Genomic DNA, 14,969 nt, shown 5'->3' on the forward strand with positions numbered 1-14,969 from the left:
TGGGTTTTACTTTGATTGAGTGTTAAACCTCGATGTGCTCACAGGGGTGAATCAGAAACCCCTTAAAATACACATGTTTGATTTTATTGGCTCATTTCAGTGTTTCTTGACTCAACATGTTGACTGTGCTCATGTGCAATGTCATTGAACTAGCACAATGTACATGTCATATTAAAAAACAACAAAAATAACCAAACCATACTTAATTCATCTTGGAAAAATACAATGTAACAGTTGAATGACTTAAATATTACAATCAGAATCAGCTTGAATGGCCAAGTAGTCTATGTGCACACCTTCAAGGAATTTGACTCCAATTATAAGTTGTTCTCATTGTTTTTGCAGAAAGTAAACAACAACAAAGCTGAATTAACGATATAACACACATATTTATTGTGTACACACATTCAAACATATTCCTATGTAAGTCATACTAGTATTGTTAATAAGAATACATAGTGCAAAGAGTGTTGGGATGAATAATACAATATAAAACATTTCCATTTGATGTTATCATTTTGGTAAAAAATAAAAAAGGCTCTGACTTTGAACGTGCACCAAAGACGTTCACGGTTTCTCGCTAAATGCCGGTACTCATCCCACAGTCTGTCTTCAATATCTACAGGATACAACGTTTCCAGTCTTGCAGAAGCGGAGGTTTCCTTTTACAGATGCTTTACCTGCAGAGGGGCTGGCCCGGGCGCGATGCCGCTGGCCTCGAGAGAGCGTCGCTGCGGTCGAGCGCATGACAGATTGACGTCATCGGGATTGACGCAGAACGAGCCGAGTTATCAGAGAGACGCACGAGCAGCAGCAGCAGCAGCAGCAGCAGCATCCCGGCTAACCAACGGTAGCCTTCCTCACCAGTCTCCCACCGCCAGCGAGGTGTTTTCTCTGTGAGCATCCTCCACAAATAACGGTAGGGACACCGGCGAGAGCACCGACTATATCGTGTTTTTATGAGCTTAACAGCGGCTAAAATCAGGCCCTTCATAGCGTTTACGTCGCAGTACATCCCCTTCGTTGCGGTTTGTTTCTCATTGTAATGTTAGCAGAGCTAGCGGGGCTAGCTGTCGATTGAATGCAACTGAACAGGTGCTCAGTTTCATCACCAGCTCCACAGTATGCATGGGGAAATTGTTGTGTGATGGCACTGTTTTGCTGTTTGCTGTGAAGACAACTTAGTAGATGCCATGACCTGAATGCATAACTGATTTAGATGTATTATGCAATGAAAAAACACATGATTTCCATATGAGGAAGTGATACAGGGTTAACAGTGAGCTACACCTGCTCAGCTTCCTGGCTTGTTATGAGAGACATGCTACTTATTTGACATAACTGTAGTTTGACAAAATCATAGCTGTTGTTGGCAGTTGTCATACACCATCATATCATTTGCTTTGCCTTCACCCGCTGAAAAGTGTTAACTTTCACAAATAACCAGTTTCACAGTAAAACGTTCACACTTCATACATACATATACAATACATGTTCATGCATTAGTTATGCATCCAGGGATACACTTTAATAACAATATGTGAACCAAATATGACAAAATAGCTACCATGGTATAAACAGAATGACAAATTCTCAGGTGACCAATTCATATTGTTTAATGGTCGTCATATTGCCCAACCCTGTTTACAAAATGATCTTTTTTATTTAACGAAGAAAGTGATACACTTACACAACTATTACGTCATCGTGCACTCTCATGTCATGCTAAAGGTATTGCCAACTGACAACAGTTCATGTCTGGAGGACAAGAAATGTCCACTCACCGCCTTCCCACGACTATATTGCGCCTCCATTCTCTTTTCTACTTTCCTCGTATCATTCTGTATGCGCTGCATTTTGCCCCTCCTTTGCCCCTGTTCTACCACTTTCTCTATGGAGCTTTCCCTCCCCTCCTCTCATGGTCCACCCTGTTTTCTCCCACTGCCACAGAGTTAAAAAGATAAGATGGCCACCTCCTCCTCCTCCACTCTGGAAGAAGACGAGAGCTTGAAGGGCTGTGAAATCTTTGTGCAGAAGCACAACATCCAGCAGATCCTCAAAGAGTGCATCGTGAACCTCTGCATCGCGAAGCCTGAGCGGCCTATGAAGTTCCTGCGGGAGCATTTTGACAAGCTGGAGAAGGTTGGTGATAACAAAGTTTAGTAGGATTTAGTTTCCTCAGCCTGGGTATCTCTTTCTGTAATTTCGGGCTCTGTGTTGCCTGACATCTTGTGTGGTGAGTTTGAAGTTGTTAATTATAATCTGCTTTTAACCTGAATATGATAAATTACATGAATGTTCATTGCAGTGAGTGCCGGTTGCCAGGTAGTTGTACTTCTTTTCTGATTGCCAGATATTATTATTTTTCTGACAATGTATAATACATGCACACAGTGTGTTGGTATTACAGGTGCACAAACATTGCTTTATTTGTTTATTACATTGCATTTGTTCAACTGGAATTTGTAACGCCATCATATATAAGCAGACAGAGAACAGCTACTTTCTGTGTTAAAAAGTACTCAAACTGTTATAATAGAGCTTCCATTTTTTGTTATCCTATAATAGGAGAATCCATTAGGGAATGTGAGAGGAGCATCCATAAAAGGCCAGTGTCCTGTTTGCAGGCCCGGGGAATAGGACCGCCTGCTTGTGCTGCCCGTCTGTCTGTCCGTGAGCCGAGAGAAAAAAGAGGTGACACATCCATTTGAAGATAATAGCTAGGGAGTAGAGAAAGGCTTTTGCGAGATGAGGGAAAAAGAAAGATGACGACTAGAAAAAAGGTTATAATACTTCTGGAGCACATTCCCTGTGGCCCACAAACAGTGTGACTGCTCAGAGTGTGTTTTGTCTCTTTTAGGCAAATGTGTTGGCACCGACTGGCACCGCGACAGTGGCGAGATGCTTTTTTACATTTCTTCACAGACTCCTGCTGTATTTATTCGGTGTGTTTGAGCGAAATATCTTGGAGTCTCTTTGCAGGCACACCATACTGATGATTTAGTGCTCAGATTTTTTTGTTTTTGCTTTTTATGAAGTCTCAAAGGAGATACAGGTCAATTGTTATTGTCCCTAATATGCAAGTTAAGTTGTCTCTATTTAGACGAAATAGATGATCTTTCCCAACGCTTGTCTTTGATCAAGCAGAGAGAGTAGTTTGCCCATGAGTGGATCACATGACTTCTCTGTTCAAACAATGGGCTCTACTCTTGCACTCTTGCACAGGCAGGTCACAAAGGTGCATGAGATGTAGCTGTAGGCTGCCGATGTTGGCCCGATGAGGGTTTTGGCCGTGGAAAGAAGTCTCCAACAAGAGAAGCGATTGTGAAGCAGCATCAGATGTAGCAGGGCTCAAGTTCACCATCCTGACGCCTGGAGGAAAGTTCTCCATCCTTGCTGCAGTCATGTGCACGTGTTCGCATGTGAGAGTCATGTGATTTGATCATCATGTTTATGCAAGTGATGCTTTGCCTCAGCAGAGTGTGAGCACAGCACTGATAGCGGAGCTTCTGCTGCTGTTAGTGGCTGTAATGCTGCATAGTCAGAGGCAGCATGAATGCTAATGGCTGTGACAGAGCTCAGCAGAAGCGTACTTGTAGCACGTTACGAGTGATTCATGCTGTCAAATTACATACTGCACACTTGCACAACGTGTATTCCAGCTCAATAACAAATGAGCATCAAAGCAGTTATTTTCCTGAAACTTGTGCTCCGGTGTCCAGAGGCACCAGTGCAATCTGCATGAAGGATAAATACATGTGTTGTTGGTGGAAAACAGTGTTACATGGGACTTGCTCCACTCTCTGCATCACATATTCGTCTCACCGTGAGCTAAAGGTTAATGCGTTTAAGCTGCCGTGCTCTTAAACGCAATCATGCTTGCTACTAACGTCACTGCTATTGGTTTGAGTGTAGCATTTAATCAGCATCCACCTGTGGGCTCTGATTATAGTGTCCTCTCAGGGTTTTTCTATTCTCATTTGAACTCCTCAATCTCCCCTTGTGCTGGCTAGATGTGTCCGACGCAGCAACCATAAAAACACCGTCATTCAAAAAAAACAAAAACAATAAGCTGACTGCTTCCTTGATTGCAAAACTAACAGCTCCGCTGAATATTTCTGTTTACATGACAAGAAATAGCATTTTGAATATCCAGAGGAAATGGGGTTTGTAGTTTTGCATCAGGAAAAAGTGCCACAGTATCAAAAGGTCATTTGCATAATGGCACTATGACCTTGTTTACACCTGCATTAACATGCGTCTTTGGTCATCGGAGTGCGTCAGCTCACATCTGACGTAAGAATGCCACAAGGATCGCACGCCCCCCCCCCCCCCGCCCCCCCCCCCCTCTATATTCAAATAAACACTTACATCTCTTCTGATTGCAAAAGGCAAAATGCGTCGTTGTTTTTAACCGGCGGTAGGCAGCAGTGCACGTGCCTATAGCGCTAACATATAGAAGGTATATAGGAAGAAGAAGTCAGTCTTTTCCTTGTACCTTCGGTGAACAGTTATGTTGTTGAATGGTGGTCAGTGAAATCACCTGGTGTATACAAGTGGTTAGAATAAACAAAAAACTGCAGCTGTCAGCCCTCTGAGGCCCACAGTTGCCCAACACTGTTCCAGTCAAGCCTTCTAAATCCGTACTTGTGTTGTGAGGTCAGTCATTCGTGGAATTTAAACAGGCCACGCTTTATGCTTTTGTGGTGTCCCAGTTATTTCAGAGGCTTATTGTTCTCCTTTCCTCTGGCGCAGGTTGACTTTTAGGACAATATTTTGGTTCATGTCCATTTAATCTGGATTTCATTTTCTATCTTGTATCGTGATTAAGTTTGATCAGTGTTCTATTGCTCAACACATTGATCTCAATCTTGAAATCTTTTGAAAAAAAAACAAGCTGTAGAGGAAGACAATTTTTAAAATACCAAACAACATTTAAAGTTTTGTTGAATCAAGATGTTGGATCTTTCAGAGCAGGAAGCTCTTGTTCTCAACACAAAGACAGAGCAGAAAGTGCTCTTTTGTCGTCACACATCTTCTCCCGTGCTTCACCTTCTACGCTGTCTGCATTTCTCTTTCTTTCTTCACTCGTCGCCCAGTACAGACGGTAACCTAGGGAACAGGGGAGGATAGACTCTCGTCTATCCAGTGTTGAATGAGCCCCTTTATTCACAAAGTTGAATCCATCTCTCCCTCATGCGTTCAGGTTTTTTTACTCTTTCTCCCCATCTGCCAGACCTAAGTTAAACTCATTTCATATCTGCACAGGATCCATTTCATACGGCATTCACAGTCTTATCTGGGAAATCTTTTTTCTTTCACTAAGTTCCTCCATCATCCGCTCTCAAGCTTTTGTTCTGTGATGTTTTTATCCCGTCTGTCGTCCTCCTTTTCTTTGTCTTCTCTATTTGGTGTCTCTCTGCTACTCGTGCACTAACTCACACACACACACACACACAAACTTGAAAACACACTTAATCATCAGTCTGACTAGTTTGTTTTTAACTTTTGTTCCGATATAATGACATGTCTTTGGTACTCCGCTGAAATAGTGAATGGGAAAATAACAGGTGTCTCGCTGCCTTTCATCCTGCCTATTTATGCATGGTAATGATGCCTTTGATCGCTACAACAGTATTCACATGAGGGTTCTCATCTCTTATCAGCTCAGCTCAGTGTGTCATTTTCTGAGGAGCGAACCTTCATTTTTGGCACACGACAGTGTGAAAAGACAATAATTCCACAAAAAAAGCATTCTGACAGGACAATCTGAGGACCATCGCTGAACTAGTGTGTTTGTCGCTGCTATTTACTGAAAGTTCACGGGCAAAGCTGTTCAGTTTACAGCGGAATATCTTTAACCAGGCACTTGAGTTTGATTCTTTTTAATACAGAAGTTTGTCTCTCCTGAACAGCAGAGGTACTGAAACAGTGATGACCAGAGACTGCATTTCTAATACACAGGGTTCATTGTTGCAGTCCTTTTGGCCGCGGTCATGTGCATAGCAAGGTGACTTTTTCTCATCAGACTGCATCATTACGTATTTGTCCAACAGGCAGCATCTAAAAGTGCAAGAACTGAATGTGTGAGTGTGGATATGTCCCTCAGTATATCAAGTGGGCAGCTGCCACTGCAGATGTTTCATTGACTCATTGACTCTTCAGTGTTCTACAGTGTTTTCTGGCGCCTCTGGACCGCCGTCGCTGGCTTTGTCCGGCCATTTATCCACAGAAGATCCTCTACTTTCCCCGCTCCTCTTTCTACTACCTTCCGTGAGAACATACTTGATGACTTAAGATGCGTCGCTCTCCTCCATCAACACTTTGATCACCAACATACCACCTGCACTGGTGAACCAAATGTTCTCCGCATGACAGCCGTCCCTCCTCAACTCCATCTGTCCTGTATGTGTGTGGTGCTTGGATATGAGGTGAAGCACCACATTTGGGTAACTGCATGACTTCGGCACTGCTCTGTGATCTCAAATCGAAACTTAGGACCTATTGCAGATGTTGCTTTGTCATCGTTTGGGTTGTTGTTCCCCATTAATAAAGCAAACAGGTTTAGCATCTAACAGTCAATCCATTTATATCTTATTTTTTATAAAGCCCTTGCCATAGAGCAGGTGCTAAACAGTTTCTGCATCTTGTGTGTGTGTGTGTGTGTGTGTGTGTGTGTGTATCAGCTTTAAATTCATAAGCTAAACACTAAACGCTCTATTCCCATTGACATGCAATACATCTTTGTAGTTATCCTCATTACCAATTCATTCTTTGCTTGTTTTGTCCGACCAAAACCCAAAGATATTGAATTCACCATCGCATAAAATATACTTAAAGAATGAATCATTTATCAAGATAGCTTTCAATTATTTCTCAGTTGGTTGACTAAATAACGATACTTTTTATTCTTATTTTTTCATTTACTATTCAAGGTATTTGTCTGACATGTCGTGACAGCCTTACGCACTTAGTAACTATGGTTGTTTGAAAGAAATAACATAACAGCATCAGAATCAGCATTCTTTGTGTCTCCACACCTCTACAGGCAAGCGTTGCATTGATCACACAACGACGATGTTCCCACAAACATCAAGAACGCATGCCGAGTCAAACGAATGTGAACCGTGCTGCATCAGCTCTGCTTGTGAAAGATCCCATCACATTGCATTGTGGGAGATCCTCACTCTCTGTCCGTCAGTCTATCAGTCAATCAGCCACTGTCTCGCCGTCCCCCCCCCCTGTAAGACGAGAAGCAATTCCGTGCTGCCAGCCATTCAGCTGTCACCGGCACCTATCATAACAAATCCAAGCCAGTCCCTTCAAAGGCCTCTGATTGACAATTTGTCAGGAGGGTTTGGTTGTGTGTTGAGTCCACTGACAGCATTTTAGAGCAGAATTAGTGTTGAAATATCTCCCCGATCAACTTTTTCTTTTGTTTATTTTATGTCGTCCCAATCGTCCTGTTGTTCGGCTCTATGACTATTTAGATCAATCTATGTGTGCCAGTGATGTGTATGCCATCAGCATATTAGCATATATGCTGATAACATATTATTACTGTTCTATAAGTGTATGTCCATACATACGTTTTGTAGCACAGTGTAATTCGTGCCTCTGTGTTCACTCATCACCACCGCTGTGGGAGCGGGGGGTTTTGTCAGATCATCCTGGGGTGCACGCAGTGACCCCGGCCTAAACCTCCGCCCTGGGGGCCCCTTCAGGTAAATCGGGCCCCCTTGTCCCTGTTTTCCTGGTGGTCCTTCTTTGTCCTCTCTCATCTGCCCGTTGCATCCCTCCTCCCTCCCCGACTAATCTGTGGTTGGTGTGAGAGAAACAGCATCGGTGTCAGGTGTACAGCACGAAGATGTAAAGGGCAAGTCAGAGACAGCAAAGAAGTACAGAAACGACACAACAGTGAACGAATGTTGCATCTAGACAGAGCATTGGTAAAGCAGGCAGCAGCGTTTGATATGACTAGTAGATCGCATAAGACATTCTAAGGCTGCAACTAACAATCATTTCCATTATCGATAAATCAGAGGATTCATTTCTTGATCAATCGTTTTTTTTTTTGGTATTTTCTATAAAATGCTTGAAAATAGTTTCTCTCAAACCCAAGCTGACGTATTCAAATGTTCGCTTTGTCCGTCCAACAATCCAAAATCCAAAAGGTATTATGTTAAATATTTCAGACAAAGGGAACCAGCAAAGATTCACACTTGAGAAGCCAGCAAAATAAATTACTTATATGATTGATTGATTGATTCACAAAATTGTTTTCCGATTTATTTGCTGTCAGTTGAGTATAATCGACACAGCAATAGAGTTTCAGTTACGAAGAATTCCCTTTTTTTAATCTGATTTTTACCGGCATGGCGCAGTCTCGATAGATGTGAAACTTATCTTATAGATTTCCTGAAAATACTCAAAGAACTAAACAACAGTGAACCCTCAATACCGAAAGAACTCCCACCAACATCCTGCAAGCATGAGAACGCTGTAGATGTGATGTGAGGAGCAGGGTTTCAGTCTCGCTCCTGCTGCGAGTCTTTGGCTGTCAGCTCTCTGTAGCTGCTGTCACAGTGTAGCACCAGTTTACTCATAATTACTTGGGGATGGAAAGAGCGGTCCGCACAAGTTTATTTTCGAATTCAGACTTCGTTTGACGTTTGTAAATGGTTTCAGCAGTTCAATTTGAGGGTTAAGATTAGAAACATGTCAGAAATGGAGAGTTAATATTAGGATAGCAAGACAAGTCTTTGTGTGTGTGTGTGTGTGTGTGTTGCATCCATATAGAGAGAGAACATTATTTCATAGCTGGGAGGCCAGCACTGCGCACACACACACACACACACACACACACACACACACACACACACACACACACGCACACACACACACACACAGTCTGAATACAGCAGCGACCTTTCTGTCCATTGTGGTGCTGTAATGGTGTGGAACAGAGTGATGAGTAGACTGTTAGCTCCACTGGTGGATCAGCTCTCCATGCTTCATTAACTGTGTGTGTGTGTGTGGCACCTTGTTGTTTTTGGTTCACTTGCATGCTTTCAGCTCTGGCATTGCAGAGTGAAACTGTCTCCGTCACTGGATTAGGGCTACCTAAGGTAACGGCTTATGGATGCTTCCGTTTGTTTTCCAACTGACATCAGAAATGATTTTCATGGAAGAATAGATATACTTTGATGTATTTGTGCTGCGAGCCCACTGAGCTTCTATGCTGGGTTCATGATGGGTGGAGGGCTGATTCACATTGGTTGGTCACAGCTATTAGGATATATCTGCTTGATATCTGCTTGGTGCAAATTGGCTCAGGGAATAAACAAAACAGGAGAGGCCCATTTAAATATGACGTCCATAAATGAGTGGAAATTGGAACAATGGTGTAATAACGGTGACTTTTGATTGAACCGAGTGTGGCTGTAATTGCATGAGTCATCTTTTGTCTGTGTGTCCATTCTTTGCTTTAAACTCCCACCCACACGTCACTGTGTGCAAAGCCCACTTTTTACAGAGCTTCTGTGTCCTCTGTCTCCTCTCCTGTCCTCTCTCTCTCTCTCTTTCTCTCTCTCTCTCTCTCTCTTTCTGGCATCCAGCCGCTGATGATGACGCAGGGAGAGCAGGAGGAGAGAGGGAGAGCGAGGCTTTACACTAAGATAGTATAGCAAAAAGGGTAAAACTGTTGCAAAAAAGGTTTTTTTTTTGCAGATGTGTTTTGCTGCGTGCATAGCCCTGGAAATGAAATGAATGGAATGAATTGCCTCAAACTGCCTTGCCTGTGTGTTGTTACAGAAGAGCTAAAGCAAGAACAAGTTTTCCTCTGCTGCTGCTGAAGACACATTGCAGCTGCTCTCAGCTCACCTCGGTCTAATGAAGCCTCCTCTGCACTGTATGTATGCATTTACACTTATGAGACATCAGAGGTCATGCTGCCGTGCTGCCGTGCTCCTGTGTTTGAGCACTGGGGCCAGAACAGTATGAGGACTTGTTGGAGGCAGACACAAAGTCCTCACTTGATGCAGAGTGACCCTCTGACCCAAGAGGAAAGCGTGCGGGTGGGGCTTAAGAACAGCAAGGAGTGAGGAAGACAGAAGACACTGCATGGTACAGAACAGTGTCTGGCACACTTGGGGGGGGGGGGGGGGGGGGGGGGTATGGGACGATGGGACGATGATGTATCCCAGTGGGAATGTTTGGAGCCATTGGCACACGCCATTTGGTCAGAACAGAAGTCTGTATTGAGGGGAGTGACGATTCTGTGAATCCCTGAAGACGGATAAGTGAGGGAGAGACAATCTGTCAACAGGTGTCAGAACGGGTGTGAATGTAGGTGTTCGAGCCACCGTTGCTTCCAGCTCAGACTCACCGCCAACTATTCAGGATGCTCACAGTACCCGGTCGTCATAGTGACAGGGGGGGGGGAGGAGCCCGCTCATTGCGCCAGCTGATTGTGAGTGTGTGCGTGAGAGAGGGGGAGAGAAAGGGAGTGTAAGAGGGAGAGGGCTGGAAAGCAGGGACACAGAGTTGCGCAGGAGCGATGGATAAACAGGCTTTCTGCTGTGATCAGTGTTTTCATCAGTAGTCTTCTTCTTCAGCTGCTCTGTCGTGGGGATTGCAGACATTTCGCCACTCTCTCACTCTCTCTCTCACACACACACACTTGGAATAATCTCTGATTACTCACACACACACACACACACACACTCTCTCTAACCTGATACACAAGGCATACACATAGCGGACGCTGTGCTAATATGGCAAGATGCTGCTGCTGCTGCTGCTGCTGGGGTGTGACATGTGTGTCAGGTGTGTATGAGCTGGGGATCCGGGCGTGTTGATTCCCATGCACACTTTGACACACTCACACTTTGACTTGATGCCTGGTGCGTCTGCCAGGCCGAGAGGACAAACAGCACGCCTGGCCAGGGGCCCTCCATGCCATGGTAAATACCTCTGTTAAGAAACAATGTCTGTAGTTAGCCTCCTGGAGCTAACCTGTGTAATCTCATCGAAGGCAGGAGCAAGTAGTGAACAACACTGTGTTTGCTGTTTGATGCATGTGAAGTTTCATTGCAAGGTGAAGATGCTTGGTACCAGCTCGTTTGAGTGGGCATGTGTGTTGACAGTGAGTGTTTTTATGCACGTATCGGCACTGCTTGAAAGAAAGGGAAGCGTTGTGTTTGTTGTGGCTTTGCCCTCTCTGTTTTAAGCGACAGTAGTGTGTTACCTGATTGCAGACCTTGATTAAGCTGAAGTGTGTGAGCTCTCCCCCCCCCGAGCAGTCCGCCTGTGCATGTGTTTGTGAGCTCTCGATGCTGCTCTCCGGCTCTACCTCTCCTCTTCTCCTCCCGCTGGCCGCGTTCCCTCGGGCAGTGACTGCGTAAGCAAGATGTGCGCGCGTGTGATCTGCATCATCACACCGTTTCACACAGACAGCGAGCGAAGCGTCACAGTAACCTCAGGATGTAATGAGCAGGAGGTTACACAAAGTCAAGCAGAGAACGCAGTGAAATGGAGCGAGACAGAGAATGAGAATGAGATGAAAGGATAGCAACTCAAAGAATTGAGTGAAAGTGCGAGCTGAAGTGTCTAACAGGCTGCTGCTGTGTGTCATTACAGCACTGCTGTATTACTGCTCGCCGTCCTTATTACATTATGCTGCTGGGATGATCGTTAAGAACGAGAGAAGTGCTGGAAGATCTGGATTTGACAGTTTCGTTTGTTTCCAGGTCACCCCCTCGCTGCCGCCTCCTCTCTCCATCTCTCGCTGTGGCTCTCTGTCACTCTGTTGTCTTCCTCTTCCTCCCTGTCTCTGTCTTCGCCTCCCTGTCAGTGTATGAGCATGAGTGAAGAGGCAGCCATTTCTGCTCCCTGCTCAAGGCACTCAGTAATCACCCTGCTCCCAGCTGCTCCAGGTCTTCTTCTTTTCTTCTCCCCTCTCCAGTTTGCAGAGAGAAAAAAAAGTTGCCTAGCTGTGTTTCAAAGAAAATGGCGGGACTTGAATTATACAACGCACTCTAAAAATGTAGAGGTGGTGGGAACTCAATGGGGCCACAAAAGCCGGGACGCAAAAAAAGTGTCTGCTTTGCATCTTTTGTCTGCATTTGCTCTTTGTTGTGTGAGCAAGAAAATGTCCTTAATTGATTGCTGTCCTTGTTAATGATCAATAATCAATGATGAATGAAAGGTGATAGAATACAAACTGCTTTAAACATTTTACATTGGTTATTGTCTCAGCACAACCCAAATGAACTTGAATCATAAATGAATTCAAACCACAGCAAATACTTTGATTCATAGATTTAAATTAAACTTATTATCTGCAACTGATGCTTATTTTACGTTATCGAGTGACCTGCTGTGATTCTGGTCTGTAAAACAATGACAAATCTTCATCGCAATTTGTTGAATAAAAGTGTTTATTGAAATGGCTCTTTTTGTTCGACCAGCAGTGTGAACTCAAAGACATTCAGTTTACCATCGTAGCGGTGAAAGAAAAGCAACAAATCTTTGCTGTTGAGAAGATTGAACCATGAACATATTTGGCCGTGCTGATGCATTTTTTGTTGATCAGTTCATTGACAATTTTTCAATGTGTGTCTCTCGATAAAACCATAATGAGAAACCCAGCTTGCTCACACGATGGAGCAGGAGAGACCACGAGACGGATCACGCAGCTGCCTGCCTTCCTCCACCTTTCCAACATCTCTCTCTCGCTCTCTCTCTCTCTCTCTCTCTCTCTCTCTCTCTCTCTCTCTCTCGCTGTCTCTCTCTCTCTCTCTCTTCTGGTTATTTCTGTCGGTGTGGTGTATTCTGTACTACAATGTGAGAGTGCCACCTCTTGCTACTTGCCTACCTGGAGTCCTGTCCCTCTGAGACACCTTAGTTTATTTCTGAGTACCCAGCAGCAATGCAGTGAACCAGCCAGCAGATGAGATTGTTACCGTACCAAAACATCCGATAGTGAATAATACTGCTGCCAACTCATTCCCCGATGTGCTATTAGACACCCCAATGCACTCAAATAAAGGAATAAACCCACTGTGCCAGCAGGTGCACACACACACACACACAAACACACACACACACACGTCATTGTTGGTGGAAACTCACAAAGCAGTGGATGTTGGCTACCTTCGCACACACTGTTATCCCACTGCCCTTGTCTCACAGCACTCTCACACAATAACTAGCCTGCATGGGTTTTCTTGTGTACTCATGCTAATGTGTTAATCAAGTGCGCAATCAATGATTCGTCACCTGCAACAGTTGAAGCAACAGGCAGTCAGAGACACCGAGTCGCCCCTTTCATCTTTGGTTTTTGGTCTTTATTTGTTTTGTTTGTTGATTATCTGAGAGGAGGAGAGCGCCTTGCTGAGCCTCTCTGCGTGTTCAGGCCTGCAGGTATTAATATTTGATGCCTTTAGCAGCCAGATGCAGCGTGCACAGCGTGCACTCAGGACTAGGACATGTCCACTGAACTGTCTGACCCGGTTAAGAATCCACATGACGCTTGACGTCAGAAAGGGTGTTCAGAGACAGGTTTGTCTTGACTGAAGCTGCAACAGCAGTTGATTTTATTTTCCGACATATGCACCTTTTTTCTTTCCGCATTTATTGAGTTTGTCAACAGGGGCCACTGGTTTGATGGACCATCTGCTATTTACACTTGAACTTGATTTATTTTCTCTCCCTCTCTGTGTGCCGCTCTCTATGCTTGTCCCTCTCTAACGATCTTGTCTCTCCTCTTCTTTTCACAGGAGGAATGCAAGCAGATCATGGCACGCCAGAAATCGAACAGCCAGTCGGACTCACACGATGACGAGGTTTCTCCCCCACCGCCCAACCCTGTTGTTAAGACCCGGCGCCGCAGGGGAGGGGTCAGCGCCGAGGTGTACACTGAAGAGGACGCTGTCAGCTACGTACGCAAGGTCAGCGTTGGAAGATGGGTGCATACGCAAACATGTGTGCACAGACACATAGTGGCACGCACAGCCGGAAGACTGATAGATCTATGCATACACATCATAGACAAACATACAATACAAAAATTAATTCATATGTGCATAAATCACAGGGCTCTCGTCTAAGTAATCAGTGTAATGAATTAAAAATAGATTCTAATGTAATCAAAAACACATTTATTTGGAATAAATAACAGCTGGAAACAGCTGTTGGTCTGATGACACCCACTCAAGAGCACGAATGTAAACACATTCATCGAAACATCTTGACAGTGCGGAGGGAAGATGAGCTGTGTACATGTATGACAGCAATTAATGAACGGACATGGACGCTGACAGTGCATTTATTTGCTGCAAAATAGATGTTCTGCACAGATGCTGAGATTCAACTCTGTGACGTTAGATTGCTTGTGATGGACTCACAAGCAGGTTTTTTTGCAGGGCAACGCTTTTCATTGATGCTAGTTTTATTTACTCGCTAACTGAGCTCAACCACATCAACGTCAGATGGACCCCCACATTTCAATGCATTTACATGCAAGAAACCAGGTTAATCTGTGGAAGCTCACTTATTAAAAGACTTCTAGAGGCTACTTTGTTTCAGTTTTTGAATTAAATAGTTCTAAATGCGAGGCTGCATTGTTACATGTAATCAAATATCTTGCGTGCCCTGTCTTACTTCTTTGTCATGCACATGTGTTCATACAGAAAGCTGATAAGAAACCTGGTATACATGTATACTAGGGGTGTAACGGTTCACAAAACTCACGGTTGGGTTGGGTACGATACAGTGGAGCCACGGTTCGGTACGTTTCGGTACAGTAGAAAACTATGAATGCCAGAGAAATGTACTTGATTTTAAAATATATTTATTCATTAAAACTAACATCATGAAGTTATTCTTTGACTTTGAACAATGATGGAACTATACCTGAGTGACTCATCTTCTGGGGTGTCTTCTTAGCAACACATAAGCATAAAAAA

The 14,969-nt window shown here is 44.1% G+C and overlaps 1 protein-coding gene across 2 annotated transcripts in view; it reads left to right on the plus strand.

Moving 5' to 3' along the window:
* The first annotated feature begins 787 nt into the window (after nt 1-787).
* Nucleotides 788-14,969, plus strand: part of prkar1b (protein kinase, cAMP-dependent, regulatory, type I, beta) — a 57,761-nt gene continuing 43,579 nt past the window's right edge. The window contains exons 1-3 of one of the 2 annotated variants that reach the window (XM_079282265.1): nt 788-919; nt 1,951-2,142; nt 13,782-13,952. In XM_079282265.1, coding sequence (XP_079138391.1) covers nt 1,966-2,142; nt 13,782-13,952 — 348 coding nt within the window. In that variant the 5' untranslated portion in view covers nt 788-919; nt 1,951-1,965. Of the gene's footprint in view, nt 920-1,950; nt 2,143-10,627; nt 10,965-13,781; nt 13,953-14,969 lie in introns of those variants that run through there. The other variant, XM_079282266.1, reaches the window with a different exon arrangement.

The sequence above is a fragment of the Melanostigma gelatinosum genome, assembly GCF_949748355.1.
Source record: "Melanostigma gelatinosum genome assembly, chromosome: 13".
NCBI lineage: Eukaryota > Metazoa > Chordata > Actinopteri > Perciformes > Zoarcidae > Melanostigma > Melanostigma gelatinosum.